Raw genomic sequence first — 20,533 nt, forward strand, 5'->3', positions numbered from 1 at the left:
CCACGATCGACCTTAAATACCATTTACTTCTGTAAATTTTATGACGTGGCAAGAAAAATATTTCTTGTAACTCTTGTACAGTAAATATAATTTTGGGCAGTGCTGGATAGCTTTGTATTTTATCCAAATTGTTGGTGATTTGTTTGTGTGTTATTCCCTAGCCTCCTTTCTGTGGTCAGCTTTGAGGAGTAGGGGAATCCAGTTTAAAAGCATTCCTATAGATTGTAGTAAAACTTAACTTTTTACTATCTTATTATGCATTGTCATTTTAACTGACTGACTGGTATGTTATTTTAATGTATTTTAAGATTAAAGGTTGACATTTTTTGCAATGTAATGTATATGAGTGGAAATTGTTTACATTTATGCACTTTATATGCGATAGAAATATTGCAAACTAAAGGAATTTTGACTGACTGAATTTAATGCCCTTACTGAAATCCCTGGGAATATTTGTGCTTCCTTGTATAATTGGAGTTGTAACAGATCTACTGTTTAACAGAACTGAGTTCTGAGTTGATTTAGAGTTATTTAACAAGTCCTTACATGCACTTTAATAACAGAGCAATTCAAACAATGCAACAAAAGCAAGTATCAGATGAGAATCTTCCATTTCGAGGTCTGCACAAAGGGACCAGGTAGAGGTCTGCTCACCGGAATGCTGAGATGTCAAATTAGGGTTCAAAGAGTCAGCAGTCGGATCTAAAATAGAGTAAGGCTGCACTGAAGTAGCTACTAAATGCCCTAAAATAGGAGGTTGATTTTCTGACAGAGTTGTGAGGGGAGGTACCATTGTAGGGATAAATTGGGTAATGCGTATAGATGCAACAGACTACATGGCAATCCGAATTATGGACTTGTACAGCGTCCTCAATGTCAAATTTTATTTGCCTTGTTCCCTTTTAAGTTATCATACGGCGTGGCTTCTTATCACTCTGACTATTTCAAGTTTTCTTGGCTATGGAGATAGGACCCGAGTCAGAGATGCATTAGTCTCGCTTTTTTTTCTTGTTGAAAATGAGAAAAGAGGCTCTAGTAGAGTTTAGGGTAGCCCTGTTAGTCACTCTGTATGACTGTTCCTGAAGGGTAAAAAACATCCTCCAAAGAAAAGTCTAAAGCAATGTCAAGACCTTCCCCAATTCTCTTTTGGTCAGTATTCGGAACCTTTGATCATAGGCAGCAAACTTCAATGAATGCAGAAACCTCGTGCAGACACCAATTAAATATAATCAGTCTGTGCTTGGTCTATGTGCAAGAGAAAAGAACGGAAATGATGTATGGCCTCGGCTGGCCTTTTAGGATGCAGCAAAGCAGAGTGACACTGACTCCAACAAACAGGATTGAAGGCAAAATTTGTTTCCAACATCAGAGGGTGTCCGGGTATTGGATATAATCCCTTAGAAGGTGAATAGAAGCATTCAAGTTGAGATCTGGAGACCTTGATTGGTTATAAACCGAAGAAAATGTTTACTTGGAGTACCTCAAAATAAAGACATTGGAATTGTATTCACTGGAGAGGCCAATGAAGCAGAGGTTGTAGAAACTATTGGAGACGTATTTCAGAGATAGGAAGAGCTGTTGGAGGAATAGCTGGCAAAGTGCAATCCAACACTAGCAAAGCAGAGGAATTGAGTAACTCCTCTGGCTTCTTTACCAGGCCTTCCTCTGTTGTTGCTGGTAATGAGTGAGGGTTTGAATCGAGTGAGCCGGGATCCTCCTAGGACATGATTATTTCCAACCTCCACACTGTTATTAGATCCTTGTGATTTAAGATAAGAAGCCGGTACGGAAGCAAGCCCTTTCAATACCCCAATACGATTATATTTGTTTCTCCAGGGGTTCGATTTAATTTTGTGGCAAGTTCTGGTGAAGATTAATTTCCCCGATCTCAATTTGTTTTGCTGTCATTTCAAAAGAAAATAACAGGGCTGGGTAAGAGGGGGGCAGGGTGCAGAGAAACACAAGCCGCACCAGGACCTATCCTGGATGCAGCCAACGCCCACCCTGGCCTGCGGAAATGAACACCGCTAGGAACTTGCCACCACCTACATATTGATCTCTGTGCCTGCAGGAAGCGCAAATGTCCCCTTGGAATGCAAGATCCCCTTGGAGCCTTGGGTGGCAGAGAGCAGATTCCACGCATCTTCCACCAACCTGGCAGCTGGGCAGAGGGGGCTAGAGCAGGAGCAGATTTATGAGTTTAAGTAACAGTGCCAGATGCAGTAAACTATTAAAGTGTTGTGCACTACTATGCCTTGCTCCGCTGAGCTAAGGCGCCCTCCATAAAGCAATCCGTTAGCATTCCGTATGCTAAGTACCTGCCTGGCCTTTCCAGCTCCCTATGCCGACAACATGGCTCCGGTAATTCTAACTGCCTGCCCCGCTGTTCCACCGCTCTGTCCTTGTCAGCATCCACATCAGCAACTGTGGGCTGGAGCAACGGAATCAACTTTCCCCAGCGCAAGCCAAATTCTGTGTCTGCAGCTGGCGTGCGCATGCTGCATTCTGCTTAATAGTCAGTAGGCGAGCCTGGTGGTACTGGTGAGTAGCATGCCCGCTTTCACCACCAGGCTCTACCCAGAACTCAAGGGCGCACGGCACTCGGGCCTCAGCGATCCTCCGCTGCCTTTTCTCTTCGCTATCTTGCTGGATTCACTAGCTGCATGCCTTAACCCGTCTGTAGTCACACTTCTTTATGGAGTCCACCAGCTTCCTGTGAAAAAGGAAGAGGGAGTTAATTGCTCCACGGTCTCCACTTGGAGGCACAGACATAAAGCTATGAGCGCAGATAAGGGCCACTGACTGCCTACCTCGCATCAGTAGCTCTGGTGGCCCTTACTGATGTGGCACAGCCAGGTGAGGTATAGAAGCTGAAGCCACGGCCTTGATTGCTTCACTGCGCCATCAGCCGTAAATGCGCCGGCCTCTGTCTTGTCACGGCCTGCTACTGATTACCCTGAGGTGGGGCATGGTAGCAATGTATCTCCTTCCTGGTGGGATCTCGGTCTGCTCTAGGGCTGGACTACAGCGTGGTGCCTGATGGAACCCTGACAACATTTGAGGCCATACTGGATTGTAAGGTGATACCCCCACACCTACTTACATACACTTTGGCAAGGTGTAGGCACTCCTGGATGTGCCGAGGTATGCCTCACTGGAACTCCTGACCAGCCATCATCTTCTGGGGAGGCTCTCTCTCCTAGATTCAGTGTTTAAGACACTCTGCCTACTCGTCCGTGGAATATCCTCGACCTGAAGTGAGGGGGTCAGCTTGTGAGGCCTGCGTCCCTCTTACTAGAACTCTTCATTGTTTGTTACTTGCGACACTGGGTGCCGAAAACCAAAGGCAGCTCATTAGTTACTGTTTTCGGAGGTAGTTGCAAAGCCCAAACCTGCGGCCTCTCAGTCTGTGAACATGGCGGAGACAGCTCAGATGCATCCCAAAGCAATGGAGACTGATGAAGGAATTGGCTGAAATCATGGAGGCCAATTCCATGGTCTTCAACATCACTGTTGAAGTCCACTCTCTGTAAACGGATATTGCCACCTGCCACATACAGATGGATGCCACTGACTCCGGGATGTGGGATTTAAAGTCTCAGCTAAATGTGTCCAGGATTGATGCCTGGAAATCTGGAACATATAGCAAAAATTGAATGACTTGGAGGATAGGAGCCGGAGAGATAATGGGCAGACGTTTGAGCATCTCAAGATTTATATTTTTTGACATTCATGCACTGTGGTGATGACCTAACTGGCCTTACAGTGTTGCAAAAACACACCAGGATCGATCGGGGCTTGTTCGAACTCAAAGAAGTGCAATGTTTAACTATGTGGGACATTTGAAATTCTAATGTTGGATCAAAAGAGAGGTGCAGGAGCTTTGTAAAAAAACTGGCAAAGGAAGTGAAGATATTGTCTTGCTTGCCCATACCCCACCCCTTCTCACCGTCCAGTCTTGCTTGCCCGTCCTGCTGTTCCACCTGAAAATAGAAAGCGCTATGAAGCAGCACCAGCACTGGCCGCATCATTGAGCTTTTTTGATAACTTCAATTTTAGCCATGCTGCACAGCCTCGCTGTTGTTCAACATGGATAAAAGGCATTGGCAATACCAAAATTCTGCGTAGCCGAGACCTATTGGCTTTATCAATGCTTGTTATATAGCGTAATCACAATCCGATGGTATTATCTCTCACTAGTTCATATTAATTTTGCCAGCTTGCATTGGCAGACTCCAGAATCAGACACTCGTCCTGACACCCCCTTTCAGTGACATTTTGCTTCAGCGGGGCAGCCACACGGTCATGTCATTTGTTTACATACAACCGAAGACTAGATGCTGCAGAAGGCCACAGTTCAAGCTTCCAGTTTCTTGTGGCACTTATAACTGCAATACACCCCGGAAGATGCTGTTTTTTACTTAAGGTAATGTGCCCGAGACTCATGATGATGAGTTGACTAAATTGAGCTGGGCGTGCGCCCTGTCACAAGGTTAATTGCATGTAACATGTACACCTAATAGTAAACTCTTTTGCAAGTCTTTTTGGCGGCCACGTAAAATCATCTTTTTTTTTGAGGATGTGAGAAATGTCAGTAGATCCCTGGTTTTCTATTCTATTGGACATATGTCCTAAAGTGGAGGTGAGCATGGGTGAAAATGGAATATCAGTGCAACATTTTCTGCACTTTGAGTAGTTTCATCATCATAGCCTGAAAGTGAAAAAAAAATACAACCGTCTTTTGTTTGCACAAGACTGAGTTACTGATCTTCTGAAACCTAATTACCAACATATTTATATTACATTTTTGAAAGCAGACTTATTTTCATTGAAACAGTTCTTACCACCACCTTAATTATTTACATTGATACACAAGTCTGTTCAAACAAATTCAAATTACATCAGCAAGACTGCCAAAGCTCCCTTCCAATCAGTTGGTGACACATCTACTGGAGGGAACATTGGATAGCATGGGCGCATGATCCTATTTCAATTAACAGAGGGCTCCATTTCCTGATAGACCCTTACAAATGTACATTAGGATGTTAGATAGGCAAGCAGATTACCTTTCCTATTGCACTTTATTCCACCAAAAAACTGCCTCAAAGCGCTGAAGGAGAACAGAATATACAAAAAGAATGAACAAGGAGGTAGATTAAAGGAGGAAACAGTGGTCGGTAGTCTCAATATTGTGGTTGAAATAACAGCTTTCAACAATTTGACATTATCGACTTTTGCTAAATCTTTACGGTTAGTAGATGTGGTGTTAGGAGTAGTAAATCTATATATGCTTTGATGACACAACGGCAATAGATAATGTGGATGTAATATTGTTGCATGTCAGTATTTTTGCTGTCTGTATTGTCACATACCACGAAACAACGCATGCACCACCACATGCAGGACTAGTTCGCTGTGGGTAGTCAGCCTGGAGCCTCTAACGGAGGAACTAGAAGAAAGGATTAAGATTGCATTAAAGTTGTAATTAAGTATTGTGATTGGCTGACTAGAGCAGCTAACATTTGATCAGCTCTTAAAATTTGTCAGGGAAGGAGACCTAGACCATCCGTAGTTGGACCTTGAGAGTTTCAAAGGGGCTTGAAAAATAAAATGAGCATGTGCGGTGCAAAACATACAGTTGCCATCAAAGCATTTTATAAAAACTGCATAGACAAGGCGTGCAACGTAATTAAGGAAACCTTCTCAATTGGCAATTAATTATCCAGCCCCGATTACAGCAACTCCAATGTAACACCCTTGTTGGAGCTATGCAACTCTGAACATTTTATTTAAAATTGTCCCTGATGTTAAGCATCTTCTCACTACCTTGACTAATTTTATTGTCCTCCCTTCCACGCATGAATTTCAAAGAAATAAACAGTTGATGGCACGGAGTGCCTCATTTGTGATCAAGTAGATGAAAGCCTGATGTCATTTTGAAGATCCCCCCCTCTGGATATTTGTTCCTTGAACTTCTGAAAGAGGTCATTAGCATGCCCTTCGAACACCTTGCTCAACCTTTCCATACTTTTGGAATTATGTGATTCTGTAGCCGCCGGGTTTACTGCATATTTTTCCTCTTCTCGTGTATTATTTAGTCAACCCTGATGCTTCATTTTGGTTCTCCATTGCTGCATAATGCCAGTATGCCTACATAAATGAGTAAAGGCCATGCTGGAAGAGAGCCATAACACAGCTCGAACAGAAAAGAGCTTAGGAAATGTATGCATATGTGGATTGAGAGACTGAGCAGACTTTGGACTGTGACAATATGTCACATAACCCACACAACCAGTGCCAGGAGATTTACCTTACTACAAGGGAGTATGGTGTGCTAATTTACATAATTTCTATGCCATTGTCAATAATTTCAGACACAATAGCATATGCATCCCTACCTACTTCATGGTATAAGGTTCCTAGGAGTCTAGCAGGACTGTGTATTTAGAACAACCAAACTTCATAATATCTCATATATATTGCCCTAACCCCATACCTCGGTACTGTCTCCGGAAGCCGGCCTTAGTGCATTAACAAAGGCACTCCTGCACACTTCTCCCATAGCTATCTTCCTTCTCAGGATGAAGATCGAGGACAGCGGAACTGCATCTCAGTCACAGCTCACTTGCATTCCATGATGACCCCGGTGGAAATTGATTCTCTCACTGACTTCAGAAAGTGACGCTGTTTTATAATAGAATGTCAGGCTTATCACACTGTGCCAGAGGTGCATAATTTTTTTATTTGAATGAAGCAGAAGAGTCGTCTTCTACAAGCACATAAAATACAACCATGTATCATGGTATGAGTTGTGTGACCCTGGAACTAAATGTGCAGACTACAGAGCGATAATGTTTATCTGGAATAAATGTGTGCACAGCACATTCTCGCAATGAAGAAAATGTGCAAACCACCATTAGAAAACAATGGTAAGTTACAAGGAAAAGCTCAAATTGAGACTAAATGTAAGCCACATAACACCCTTCCTTGGTCGGAAAAAGATGACTCAAATAAAAATAAGCAAATGTTAGAAGCCATTAAAAATGCCAAATTAAAAAGCCACACAAACTAATAAAAGATGGAGAAAAGAATTTCATACAATCAAAAAGCCAATTAAAGTGCCTAGGAGGCATCCAAATTGAAATGTGGCATATCCACCATGTCCTTCACATCCATATCCAAAATGTTGTTGTGGTCCAAGATTAAACCTGCATCTGGAAACAACACACCAACAGAGGCCTGAAGAACAAGATCCAAGGGACACAGAGAGTTATTTTCAGCTCTTTCAACAGATGTCAGAGTGAATAGTGGCACGAGTGCTGCCTCCGAAAAGGTACCAGAAGTCAAAGGAGCATCCAGCAAAGGCAGCTCGTAATAGGCATCTTGCAGCAAAGGGAGCATAATCTCAGGACAACACAACTGATGCAACTGCAAAGGTCGCACAAGCTGATTCAAGTCTGGAGTCTGGGACAATTTCATAGCAAGGCCCAAGTCAATAGCACACTCGAAAGAGCACCATAGACAGTAAAACACAGGCTGCACACCCCAACACCACACAGGCTAAAAGGGCAGAAAACATTTCTCATTCAGTTCCAATAACGACTCTCCAAAATACTATATTGTGCGTTCACGACACAGGAGGATATGTGGCAGTTCCAGTGGCATAACGCCATGTTGTGGGACATCCATCGCAGAACAACAAAAATAGGACCAGAATAGCAACCATTAGGAATAGCACAATCTGAATGCTTCCCAAAAGGCTGGAAACAAAGAATGTATAAAAGACTTGATAACTCCAAGCACAGTCTGAAATGTAGAAACAAATCCAGACCCAATCACTAAAAAAAAAAAAAAAGCGTGTCGCTCCAGTGGTGTTAAAAGCATTAAAAATAGTGTATCAGCTCACCGAAATGCTGTGGAAATTGAGGGGGTAACATTGATTGTACCTCAGCCAAGAAATGAGCTACTTAGTGATCAAAAGTTTCCCAGGTAGATGCTAAAGCAACGTCCTTTTGAATAAATAAGGCTTTCGGTCTGCTCAACCGATTTGAAAGAAGGCATTCAGCAACAAAGTAACTTTCCCAATAGAATGTGTGGGGGGGATAGAAGATGTTAGTACAGCAAGTCACAACCTTGGAAACAATGATTATATAAGGTATACCTGGTTTCCTCTCGCAGCAACTCTGATAATTTAAAATTAAGGAGCTGCCATTGAGAAGTAATAAAAATTCAGAATTTATCAATGGTACAGGAACATCTTTCAAATAACACACAAGATTAGTCATGGATGCATTACAGACACCATGATGTGTTATTTCTCTACAATTGAAGGAATGACTAAGTACACACTCATGCTGACTAACAAAGACTTAATTTTTTCGTACCTGCATCTTTATTCAAAGGGGAGAAACCAAACTTAATGTAAAAAAATGTGAAGTCAAGGACCCAGTTTCATGGCACACTGCTGATTTCATACCTTGAGGGCTAATTGGCTCAATCCCTAAATGGGTGTAGGTAAAAAGGTCTTACAGTCTAACTCTGTAGCCTGGGATAAAGCTGGCACTAACCATCCTCTGCAATGGGCGCTCGTACACATTGTGTGAACCTTTCAACTGCGTTGAGCCTAGTTTCTAACAATGAACACAGTGTCCAGGAGACTTACAGATTGTTAGGTCCTCTACAGGTGGTGGTAGAGTGGAATATAAAGCAGGTAACAAAAGGAGATAGGGTAGAGCTGATCAGCTTATCCACAACATGCTAGGATTTACTTCTCTTAATTGAGCAGGACCTAAAAAAAACATATTCATTTCATATTTAGCAGCAGTAAAACCGAATAGATCTCTTGCACTGGTATATTGATCATTTTAAAATGTCATCATAATTTGAATTTCACCAATGCAAGTCATGTTTCCAATATTCAGTTTGTTTCTAACTGGACTAAAGGTGTATATGTAAAATGTACGATTGGGGGAAATAATCGCTTGGGTAGACACCCATTAACAAAGAGGATTGTGTGATTAATAATGTGTCACAATACTGGCTAGCCCTTGCTTGTTAATGAGATCTAAGGGAAGGTGCTTGTACTGATGGGTAGGGATTGTATTCAGGATGTAGGTAGTTTGGTTGTGGGTGAGTCCATTAGATGAGACTCTGGATATGTAGTAGTTTAGTGATAACAGTGGTTCGTCCTGGACTTAGTGATGTGTGAATGGTCTGAATGAGTACTTAATACTTGTGCTGATGGGTGAGAATGTCAGAAGACCAAATGTTTTCATTACTCTGGATTGTGTGCGTGTATTGGTCTTGGAGCTCTAGGAATGCTCCTGCCCTGGGGTTAGGCACAGAAACCATTGACTTTGCTGCATGTTCCCTTGCAGGGTTTGCCCGTTCCTTCGGGATGTGTCTGCCAAGCGGAGAGAGGCGGGAGTGGATTAAGCCCATTATGTTCAGTGGTGGCATTGGATCCATGGAAGCCATTCACATTAAGAAAGAGCAACCAGAGCCAGGTAAGCTAAGGTCGTCTATGTAGATCTGAATCGAGAAGTATTGGCCTGGCTTGTAGTATGCTCCTGTCATAGGTGATGGCATGTACGGGAAATCGGTCTTACTTTCTAGTGCAGATAATTACACAACACTGTAATAGAGCCTCATCTTTAAGTCATGGCTTTGGCAAGACACTGCTACTACAGTGACCAGAAATATTCACATGATGTAGTTATCTAGAAAACGCTAACATTAATATGAGGGAATCTGCCTAGAGGTGCAGGTTCTAATAATGGGGTGAGTACACTTTACTGTGACTGGATAAGGTAATCCGTTCTTGGCATGTCAGTCTGCAGAGCTTGCAAACACCTTTACACCTGTGACTCTGGTATTGGGAAACACTGATGATCCTTGTAATATGTTACATGATCGGAAGATGCAGTAAGCTGTAACCTCCTGCTTGTATGAACATGCCATATGATGCTCAGTGTTTTTCAGTGTTAAGGGATCTTTTACACTGATTTACATAAGGATTGCTAGACTGTCCATATATTAAGACAGTGCTGCACAGGAGCACAGACCCCAGCATTACACTATTGATTAATGGAAAATAATAGGAACGAAATATGTTTAATCACACTGTTAAACACCGTTCAAACTTTGTATTATGAACAAGAGCACACTGTAACCAAATGGTACCACCATCTGAAAAGCCCTCGTATGCCAGATGGATAGAAAATGGTGGCTTTCTACTTTACAGTTTGGAAGTTTAGTCGAAGTCACCTTTCACCATCTTGATTAGATTAAGGCTCTAAATATAGAACTTTTCATATTTTGATGAGAATCCTACTTATAGACATTTAGGCTTTGAAGACCTTTGCTGGTCACAGAATAGTGTCTTGCATAGCTTTCCGATATAATTTTGGAATAGAGACCGTACTTACGGACACTGAAGCATTCTGCTGGAAACATCTGTGGCATTTCAAATGTATGTTCAGAGCTGGAAAACCAGCAAGAACTTTCCCGTGGTTACTGCTAATATCTAGAGTAAACTGTCACTACAGATTAGTTCCTGGGTGGGTAAAATGTTAGGAGGGTACTTTGCTTTCCCACCTGCTGTGCTTCTTAGGCCATCTGTGTGTGGTTCATAGATTCTGCCATAGTGTTCACATATTTGATTTGCCCTTTCTCTTGTATCTTTTAGGAATGGCGGTAGTGAAAGTTGGAGGACCTGTATACAGGATTGGAGTTGGGGGAGGAGCAGCCTCCTCAATACAGGTGAATAGTGTAAAAGATTTTGCACAGCTAATTATGGTATGGAGGAGACCTAATAAGGATTCCAGCAACCATTCCACAAACAGCCCCACATTTGTAACATGTTTACTTTTCGCCACAGTCATTATACAAATATTATTTCGGTGAGAGCATTCCTCTAGGTCCTCATGGTTTGATACTGTAAGTCCTCCACATCAGAGACCCTAGTTATCATCTGGTCGAGCCTTAATATTGCATTCCTGAAAACGTCCATTCTACTAGTCAGTGTATCAATTAGGTTTGGGGCTGGGTTTCCGTCAAGGAACCAGGTCTTGAGCCTCTTTCTGAATTCTGCCAGCGAGGGGGCTGTAGGGGAAGGTGTTTCAAGGTCTTGGCAGCAAAGATCTTCCACTGCTGCAGCAGATGTGGAGGGTGCGAGGGTGAGTGAAGAGGAGCAGAGGTGTCTAGAGGTTTTGTAGAAGTTCAGTAGATGGTTGATGTTGGCAGGTCCTCGTTTGAGGATGGCTTTGTAGGCATGTTTGAGGATCTTCAACTGGTATCTCTTCTGGATGGGAAGCAAGTGGAGGTCTCTCAGAGAAAGTGCCTCTTTTACATGTTTAGCCCCCACATTGTTCCTGGAAATTGATGTGGTTTTGCTTGTAGTGCACTGGATCCCTGCCTACCAGGTCCCTTTACCAGTACATCTTCCCTAAAAACTATTCCACAACTGGCCCTTAAGGCCCCCTCTAAGCCCCTAGTAAATGGTACGTGGCTACCTAGGGCATTGGGACTGAAGAGCGTTCCCTAGGGACTCCTCACCTAGGCCATGCAGACTGCAACTGTAGCATGCATGTCCTGGTGCAGACAAAATGACAAAGTCGACAAGGCACACTGCCTGTGTGCCATGCCAACTAACACTGCCTAAAATATAGATGTCACCCCTCTAGTAGGCCTTACCAGCACTAAGTCAGGGTGCACTATATCACAAGTGTGGGCATATCTTCATGAGCAGATATGCCTCTACATTATTCCTTAATGTTGTAGTGCCATGGAAGCCATAGAGAGTACATGGATTGGAAGCTCAGTAACTCAAGTTCCACAGCACCAGGATTGCTTCACTGAACACAGGTGCGTTTGGTACCAAACTACTCGCAATAAATCCTTACTGATGCCACTGTGGTAATTTATTGTAGGTTGTACCCAGAGGGCACCTCAGAGGTGTCCCATGAAAACCTACCAACCCTGATGTGGTCATAGACTAGCTGTAGGTAGCCTGCCACTACCAGACATGTTTCTGGCCCCTGAGTCGAGAAACTCTGCTCTCTAGGACCAGAAAAAATGAACATCCAGGATGGGCACAGTGCCCAAGAGGGAAGCTTCAAAGGACTGCCACCTTTGTAATGTGACCCCCCAGTCTCTGCTGCTAGTAGCAGATGGCAGCCACCGGTTTACACCCCCACTTTGGATGAAAAAACGTAGAAGAATAGGAGGTGTGCCCACCTCTGTCAACTCTACCCCTAGGTGGGGGGGCTACGTGAAGCACATCTTTAAGTCCCCGCCATCTTGAAGATGAGGAATACCCTTTCCAACATGAAGGTGGCGTAAATGAGGGTGTCGTCACTCAAGGTAAGGTGCCCATTGGCCTGTACTGCTACTCCCCTAAAACGCCTCTAAATTTGGTATTTAGATGACTCCCTGAACCTGGAAACTAGTTCCCTGCCGACCTAAGAAGACTGACGAAGAAGACTCCGTGCTGCGAAGCCTGAAGAGGACCACAGACTTGACCTTAGCCCTACCGGCCTGCCTCCAGCTTCAAAGACTGTGCAAAGAAGATAACGCCTGTCCTGCAGCCAGCGACTTCCAGAACCCGAGGATGACTGTCTGCCCTTTGAAAAAGACCAGAGACTCCAGAGGACCGCAGCTCTATCCCAAGGAACTTACACAAAGGACTCCGAATCCGCAAGTCCTGCCCACTCAGTACCCGATCCCTCTAGCCAGTGTCCAGGTGGACCACTGACCCAGAACAGGTTCCCCAGCGATCCTGACCTCCGGTCCATCATTGGCTGACCACTCCTGGACTCCACGATGACGCCTGAATCCTGAGATTTCCCCTGACCGCGACCGGCTGCGGTAAGAAGTCTCCAACGTCTAAAGGCACCTCTACATTGAAGCCCCCCTGGGCCTTGGTGAGCTGAGTCAACGGTGCCCCTACGACCCTCTACACCGCTGCTTATCTCTGCTGTCGTTGGTCCAACTACTGAAACCTCTGGTTCGCTGCCTGCAGCCTCTTTGTCTGAAGCAAGTTCTCCATTGAAAAGCATCAGGGGCTGACGCAGAATTTGCACCCTCCACCTGGACGCCCTTGTGCCTGCTGGTGGAGTATGTTTGGTGCGTCTTTGTGACCCCCCCCCCCTCCCCTTGTGCTTGCTCTGACCCCAAAAACCTGGTCTCTTCAACCGATTTACCTACCTGCAAGCGGTGTGGCTTCGAGCACCTCCAGTCTCTATTGAAATGCATTGGGCTGAACTCAGATTTTGGCCTCTTCACCCAACCATGCCTGTGCCGCTGATGGTGCAGTTTTGGTACTTACCTGACCCTTGCTGACCTTTGGTCTCGAAGACTAGAACTGTAAGTTCAGTACTTACCTGTATAACCACATTATTGTTTTCCTCCATAGGATAACACTCAACTGTTCAAAAATTGCACTAAGTTTCAACTTTTGAAAGACTAAAGTATTTTTCCTGGAAAACTTTATTACCTTTTTGCGAAGATCTTGATCTTAAAAATGAGATCGACACCAATTTTATAAAAACACGCTTTGTTCAAGTTTTGTTTTAAGTCATGTGTCCCCTATGGGTTAATGTTGTGCAATAAATGTCTTACACTCCTCGGTTAGGCCTAAGGCTGCTCACCCACACTACCACTAATAGAGCACCTTTGGGTTTACATGAAGCCCTGTACACTTTTGGGTGATCTCTGGGCATACCATATACAGAGCCAGCTTCCTACAGAGTTCGTTCGGGGAGGTCCAGGATGAGTCTGGCTGCAGCGTTCTGCTTGGTCTGGAGTCTTCTGAGGAGCTGGCTGGAGATGCCGGCGTAGAGGGCATTGCCGTAGTCAAGGCGGCTGGTGACGAAGGCCTGAGTGATGATCTTTCTGATGTTTGTTGGGATCCATCTGAAGATTCTACAGGGCATGGGAAGTGTGTGGAAGCAGGATGAGGTAACCTTAAGTCCCTGAGCAGACCTTGCGTATCCATGACGGTCCCGAATGCGAGCAGTCATCGCCCTGAGGCACAACACGGTCGAAAGCACCATCTGATGTAATTCCTCCTATAATCTTGGTCACGGATCTCTCATGGCTGCCCATTAAATGGCACTACCAGGTCGCAACTGGCTACGCTTTTGCACCTAGTTTCATTTCAGGGGCGCTCCACTCAACTAAGCTCTCACCTGTACAAGGGCTTGGGCCCCCAACTGCAATGTCTCCGTCACGACACACAGGCAACTAAGGTGCCACAGATCGCCGCTTCAGGGCGCATCATCTTAGGTGGGTAGTCTTGATGCTCTCTCCAGGCCTCATGCAGTAACCCAAATTCCAGGTCACAGACTACACCCTGAGCGGGCACAGTCCCAAAGGCTGCACCAGCTCCTAGGCCTCCAGGGGCAACTATCTTAAATGAGGCCTTCTGCAGCCGCTAGCGTGGCAGCTATTGTTGCCTGTCCTGCAGTGCAGCAATGCTTGGGTCGTTATCAGTGCTCCAGCCCCTTCCAAGCAGCAGTCCAAGGCCTGCCGCCTGATAGCGGTCCTCAAGCCTCAAACAGGCTGCTGCTCAGACCTCACCCCGCATAGGCCACACAAGCCGTATCCAAGTAATTTGCTCTGGTCTTGCTGTTGAATACGGCCGCAGTGTGGCGCGGTCATTCTTTTTCTGTTTAGACAGGATGTGCACTCACAATTAAATGCACCAGTGGTCGTTGATATCAGGGAAAGCAACTTTATTAAGTCAGACAGGCAGAGCTTACTAACTAAGCTGCCCTCTTCAATTACGGCTCTTTGACGCCCCATGGATACTCCATCTGGCAGCATATTTCTGGCTGCTCTCCCACCTCGTAGAGTGGACTCTTTGCATTCTAAAAAGGACCCATGTTAGGAATCACCCCACTGTATCGGGCAATTTGTTCCATGCTCCCAGTCTGTGTTGAAGGTGAAAATCACTACTAAGTGCCATCAGTGCCCATGTTTCTTATATGTGCCTCTGCTCTGTCACAGCCAGTTTGGTATGGACATGAAGTCATACACTGGTGCTCTCAGTATAATAGCTGGAAGAATTCTGTGGATGCACTCTGGTGTTCGGTGATGTTCGAAAAGCGAGGAATCCCCTCCCTTTCTGTTGACGTTGTTGAATACAGTCCACGTGTTAAAGGAAAAGGGTGACTTTCATATGATACTCCATTACGTAGGGGATCTAATGTACTGTTTCCACCAAACATTTTGCTCAGGCCTGAAATCCAGATATGCGGGTGTTTTGGGTCTATGTACATCCTTGATATTTCCGTTTATTTGTAATGAACATACAGTGCCCTTTGTTTTTTTTCATCCACTTTTTAATGCCTCGTTCCTAGCTAAACCATTTTTGGGGCTTTCAAAATTGCCACGGCCATATTTATAGTGAAATATTGGCATCCAAAATACTGTTATACCTAAAAGTAGATTTAAACTTGAATTTTGAAACTGGCATAATGCATTAACATATAATCAGTGTGTCTTCTACAGTTAAACATTTGTTAGGCAACTAAATGTTTCCTTGTTAATTGCAGTACATTATATGCAGGGAAAAGCAGGGATGAATGCCTGGGTTGAAATTGTGAAAATAAAACTCTTTTGTCTCTGCCACAAGCTAAGTTGTGACTCGAGTCATCACATCCTGAAGTGGTAATCAAAACTCTATCCAAGTAAACCACTTTTGGCAAATGTATGCTCACTTTTGCTGGAGTGCACAGAATAAATGAGAAGGTGACCATCTTTCTAGAGATGTAGATTTCTTTTGTCTCCGTAGGATGAGAAGTTGGGAGATTTAAAAATTGTAAACTGCTTTGTAATGGATTGAAAAGCACCAGAGTGGGTTAGGATGTGACAGTAATCCTCCTGGAAAGTTTGAGAAGGGAATGCACCATCGACCCATTAAGAGTAAAAGGCCATTCAATATAACCCTTTTAAATTTGAGCAGAGCAACAGAAGTGAATGCCTGGCGCTTCCAATCTACATATCCACATCTTTGAACATCCGTGTTGCTAAGGCTGCTAGGTTGATATTGCATTATGATAGAGGATGGTGCATGGGAATATTGTGCAGCAATTCAGAATCAGTTTGAATGAGGTGCTTTCACCAAGTGCCTCTGCTCATCTAAAAAGGGTGGTACCTCATACTTATCCATCTTTTGACGATTGACATTTCTGAGAATCCCAAGCTTGAAGTGCCTTATAAGCATAGAACCAAATTTCATTTTCTGCCTTTTCCCATTTGGGCTCTGTTCACAAAGTATCACTCTTCTTTAAATCTGGTATTTATCGATGGATTAGTTACTCTTCAATAGATTCTCCAGATCATACCAATTCGAGGATTCATCTGTTCAGGCTGGCAATAGAGTAAAATGACTGGCCAGCAAATGTACTGACCAAAGCATCTCTTACAGGTGTGCACCCCTTTGCACCATTAGAATTATAAAGTATGATTTTTGTTTTTTATTACGGTCACAATACGGACTACTGTAGTAGCCGTAAGGTAGCATTCTTCTAAGGTATCTTTTCTTTGCAGCAATTTCTTCTTTTGAGAATAAAATATGTGGTCCTTGTTTGAACACTATATAATTATATTATATATAATATATCTAATAGTCATTCTATTGCAACTGTTTTTATTGCAAGCTTTTAAGTAGGCATCTCATGTGCTAGGCCAGATTTATCATGAGCCCTATGTCTGTGCCCGGGTGAAGAGTCAAAGGCCCTCAAAAGAGAGCAGAAGATTCGAGCGAGTGTAGAGAAAAGAAGGCCAAGCAGCATGTGCTAAAGCAGACACAGGGAAGAAATGGGAAGACTACATTATTTGCGTACTGACACTTGCAATGCAGAATAATGCAGTAGTTCACATCCTAACACTGTAACTGAACATCAGTATTACTTTTTTCTTGGTACACACTCCGAAGTGAATGCACAGTTCTCAATTGTGCTTAATGATGATTTAAAATACATTAGCTTTTTTACTATTCTTACACAGTGCATGATCAAACAAATTGACTTTGACTTAATTACTTTTCCTAAGATTTCCAGTGAATATACAAAGCATGACATAAACCATCATTGTGCATTCAGTTTTTTTAGAAGCGGGGTGGACAACACCAGAAATAAGAACAATCAATAAATACATTACTTTATCGCTTTAATTGTGTGAAGACAAGCTAAACCTAAAGAATCTTTGTAGACTTGGAAACCATGATCATCTTTCAGCAATGCATTTCCTGGCTACCAGACATTCTCCCACTATATATGACAGCGAGGGCAGTCAAGGCATTGTAGGGAATTAAATGTTAAAATGTGTGCAAAAGGTGATCTTACCGTAGAGCATCCATGTTGTAATGCCTATTCCTAGCCCAATTTGTACCCTTATGAATTACATCATTAGATGGTAGCCTCTTCAAGTGATCTATTACGAAGGAGACTGGGAAGAACATAGCTTAGCTATGTGGGTTGCAGTGGAATCTTGCGTTGGTGTGATCTGGAGATTCTTTTGAAAGACTGCCATTTTGTCATTAAATACCAGATTTGAATACAAGTGATACTCTGAAAACGAGACCACATGGTAAAAGTCCATATTGTTCTCCGTGCCCAAATTTGTGATAATTATATTGGGGGACAGTGGCAGATCCTGCATACGAAGCTGCACGCACTGTTTCATTCCATTTATTAGCAAGAACATCGTTGTTATTCACATCACTGAAGGTGTGCAGGTTGAGACACATTCATTGTCAAAAGTCCATATTTACCAGATGGAAATAAGAGACATTTTCGATTCATTTGACTATACAACAGTTTATAACATTGTCAAACATACTTGAGCTTATTCTAGTGCATTTCTCAATTAACATCAACTTTATCCAAACTAACGTTTGAATGGATAGAGAAGCAAGTAGCCTATCTGATATCACCGAAAGCCTTGACAGCATGTACACTTGTTCCTAAGAGACATCCTGTGTTTGGATGGAGGAAAAACAAGATTGTGATACTGTGAAGGTCAGACCAGTAGGCGCTTTCTTTTGATTGGTCCTAAAACTTTGATGCATCATCAGTATCATTGAGCAAAGGTTGGTCGCACACTGCTCGTCACACCAGCAAGTTGCCCCAAAGGACTGTGGTAGATGTAGTGGCGACGGCGGGTACGCCTATGCCATGATGTATAAAGAACAGTATGTGTTGCGTTAGCCATCCCTGGACACGTGTTTCGAGGTAGTTGCCTCTCGTCAGCAGGGAGCAGGTCAGTGTAAAGGGGTGCCGCGTGGACTGCCAAAATGTAATTAAAACAGGTCAAGTACCTCTCATGGCGCGCAGGTGCAGATCCAAGGCTCGTCAGCCCGTTGGCTCAAGGGAGCCGTAATGAATTAAGCAAAGGTTGGTCGCACACTGCTCGTCACACCAGCAAGTTGCCCCAAAGGACTGTGGTAGATGTAGTGGCGACGGCGGGTACGCCTATGCCATGATGTATAAAGAACAGTATGTGTTGCGTTAGCCATCCCTGGACACGTGTTTCGAGGTAGTTGCCTCTCGTCATCAGTATCATTGCAGGAATCTAGAATATGGAGATTATAAACAATGCCATTCTATTGTTTGCTCCTAAACTATTACATTGGTCAAGGGCACCAGCCTACAAATGTCTATAGTCAGTAAAAATCCTCTCCTTACTATTTTGTGATCTGAAATAGTGCCCTGGTAATTGGGGTGGCTGTGTTTTGGTAACATCTTCACAAACCTTGCTCCAGTCCGAGTAGTAGTAACAAATCAGTATATTTAGACCTTAGTCTGTAAAAAAACCATAAAAAGTACTTGCCCAGTATATGCAATTTGGAAATACATAAAATATCATCCACGATAGAAGAATAGACGTAAAAATCTTCCCATAGCACATTCTCCATCAAAGATTTCCATATTTAGAGAGAGTGAAATTGCAGGTTAGGTTTTATTCTTACAGCAGAGGTCATTATTCCAGTGGATAGCCCGAGCAGTTTCTTTAAATATTTCCCATCACACTTATCCCACTTTGATTCAGAGCTTAGACATAAAACTTCAGTCCCATACAAAGACTGAGGGGACACTATTGCCCTACATACAGTAAACACGGGGGAGAGCGAGGGACCACCAAAAACTTGATTGAATTTGGTTAGCCCCCAATTTATAGATAAGGCCTTGACACCTTCCATTTCACAATATAATGCCCAGTTCGATTTCTCAGTAAATGTTATCATTAAGTACCTATATGAGGTTGCCACTTTTACAGTCTTATCCCCCCTTACTCCACATATAAGGTTTGTATTTCTTGCCAAACATAAGAATCTTTGCCTTATCCATATAGATGGTCAAATCACTAGAGGTTCAGTATTTTCTGAAGAACTCCAGCTCGCTTTGGTGCTTCACCTGCGTTTGGTCAGAAGATGTGAAATCACGAGACCATCAGCATTCAGAAAGCACAATATATTGTCCCCCCCCATCATTTTGGGGGGAAACCTTGGCTTCTGTGGGGACGTTTGGCAGGTTAGCAATATATAACAAATAGGCTTTAGGGCCAGCATGCTCCCCTGTCTCAACCCATTTTCCAAGTCAATTTTCCTTGATAAGGGCCTCGAGAGATCTAGTTCCACCTACGCCCGGTTATCATTGTGTGATTCTCAAGAGACATTCCGGGATGCCCATGGCAGTCAATTTGTACCATAAAACATTTTGATATACTAAGTCAAAAGCCAAACGAAAATCCACAAAGCAACTAGATAAGGTACCAGTGGTTCCGTTGCCTTCTGACCCATAGCCCATAAGCTACAGCAGTGGCCAATCGTAGAGTGACCAAGTTTAAATCCACCTTGTTTGATCGGAATCAGGTTATTGTGCTCAATCCATTCCTTCATATGCTGTAAAATATCCTTTGAGTATAATTTAGCCCCAACATCAACTGTTTGTATCTGCTGGGTCGTTTTTCTTGTGGATTGGTTTAATAACCACATTTTCCAGCTAACTGGGAACATCTGAAATTGGTTATTGAAATAAACATCTTGAAGAAAAGTGGGACCACCAATCAATATCAGATTTTATTTCAAGTGCCAATTAGTTATGTGGTCCGGCTGCTCTCATCAATTTAAGGGTGAATATTATTTTAGTGAAGGAATTTACACTTAGCAAATTTAGCAAGCTCTTCTCTGGGTGAACCCAGGGACGTGCTTAGATGATCAGTAGAACTATTTAAACAGGTTAGGTGAGACATCCAAACCTCCTCCAGATGCGTACATCTTATTGGTTCCTGGACTACCTTACAGTCCGTCTGCACAAGTTTCCGAAATCGTTTGTATCCTTTGCAGTTAGGGCCAATACCATTTCTTCTCAATTTGCCTTAAAATAGTCCGATTTCTTTTGCTTTAGAAATGCCTTGTACTACACTTTGGCCATAAATACTCCGCTCTCCCCCAAGCCCACCAGACATCACTTTTTGTGCCTCACATTCTGAAACCTTCTATTTAAATCTTGCCATTGGAGCTCAA

At 43.4% G+C, this 20,533-nt stretch overlaps 1 protein-coding gene across 1 annotated transcript in view; it reads left to right on the forward strand.

The window, feature by feature from the left end:
- PFAS (phosphoribosylformylglycinamidine synthase) overlaps positions 1 to 20,533 on the forward strand; it is a 257,939-nt gene that overhangs the window by 128,505 nt on the left and 108,901 nt on the right. The window contains exons 11-12 of the mRNA XM_085618581.1: positions 9,378 to 9,506; positions 10,688 to 10,761. Coding sequence (XP_085474707.1) covers positions 9,378 to 9,506; positions 10,688 to 10,761 — 203 coding nt within the window. The remainder of the gene's footprint in view (positions 1 to 9,377; positions 9,507 to 10,687; positions 10,762 to 20,533) is intronic.

This window comes from Triturus cristatus, chromosome 7, assembly GCF_964204655.1.
Source record: "Triturus cristatus chromosome 7, aTriCri1.1, whole genome shotgun sequence".
Lineage (NCBI taxonomy): Eukaryota > Metazoa > Chordata > Amphibia > Caudata > Salamandridae > Triturus > Triturus cristatus.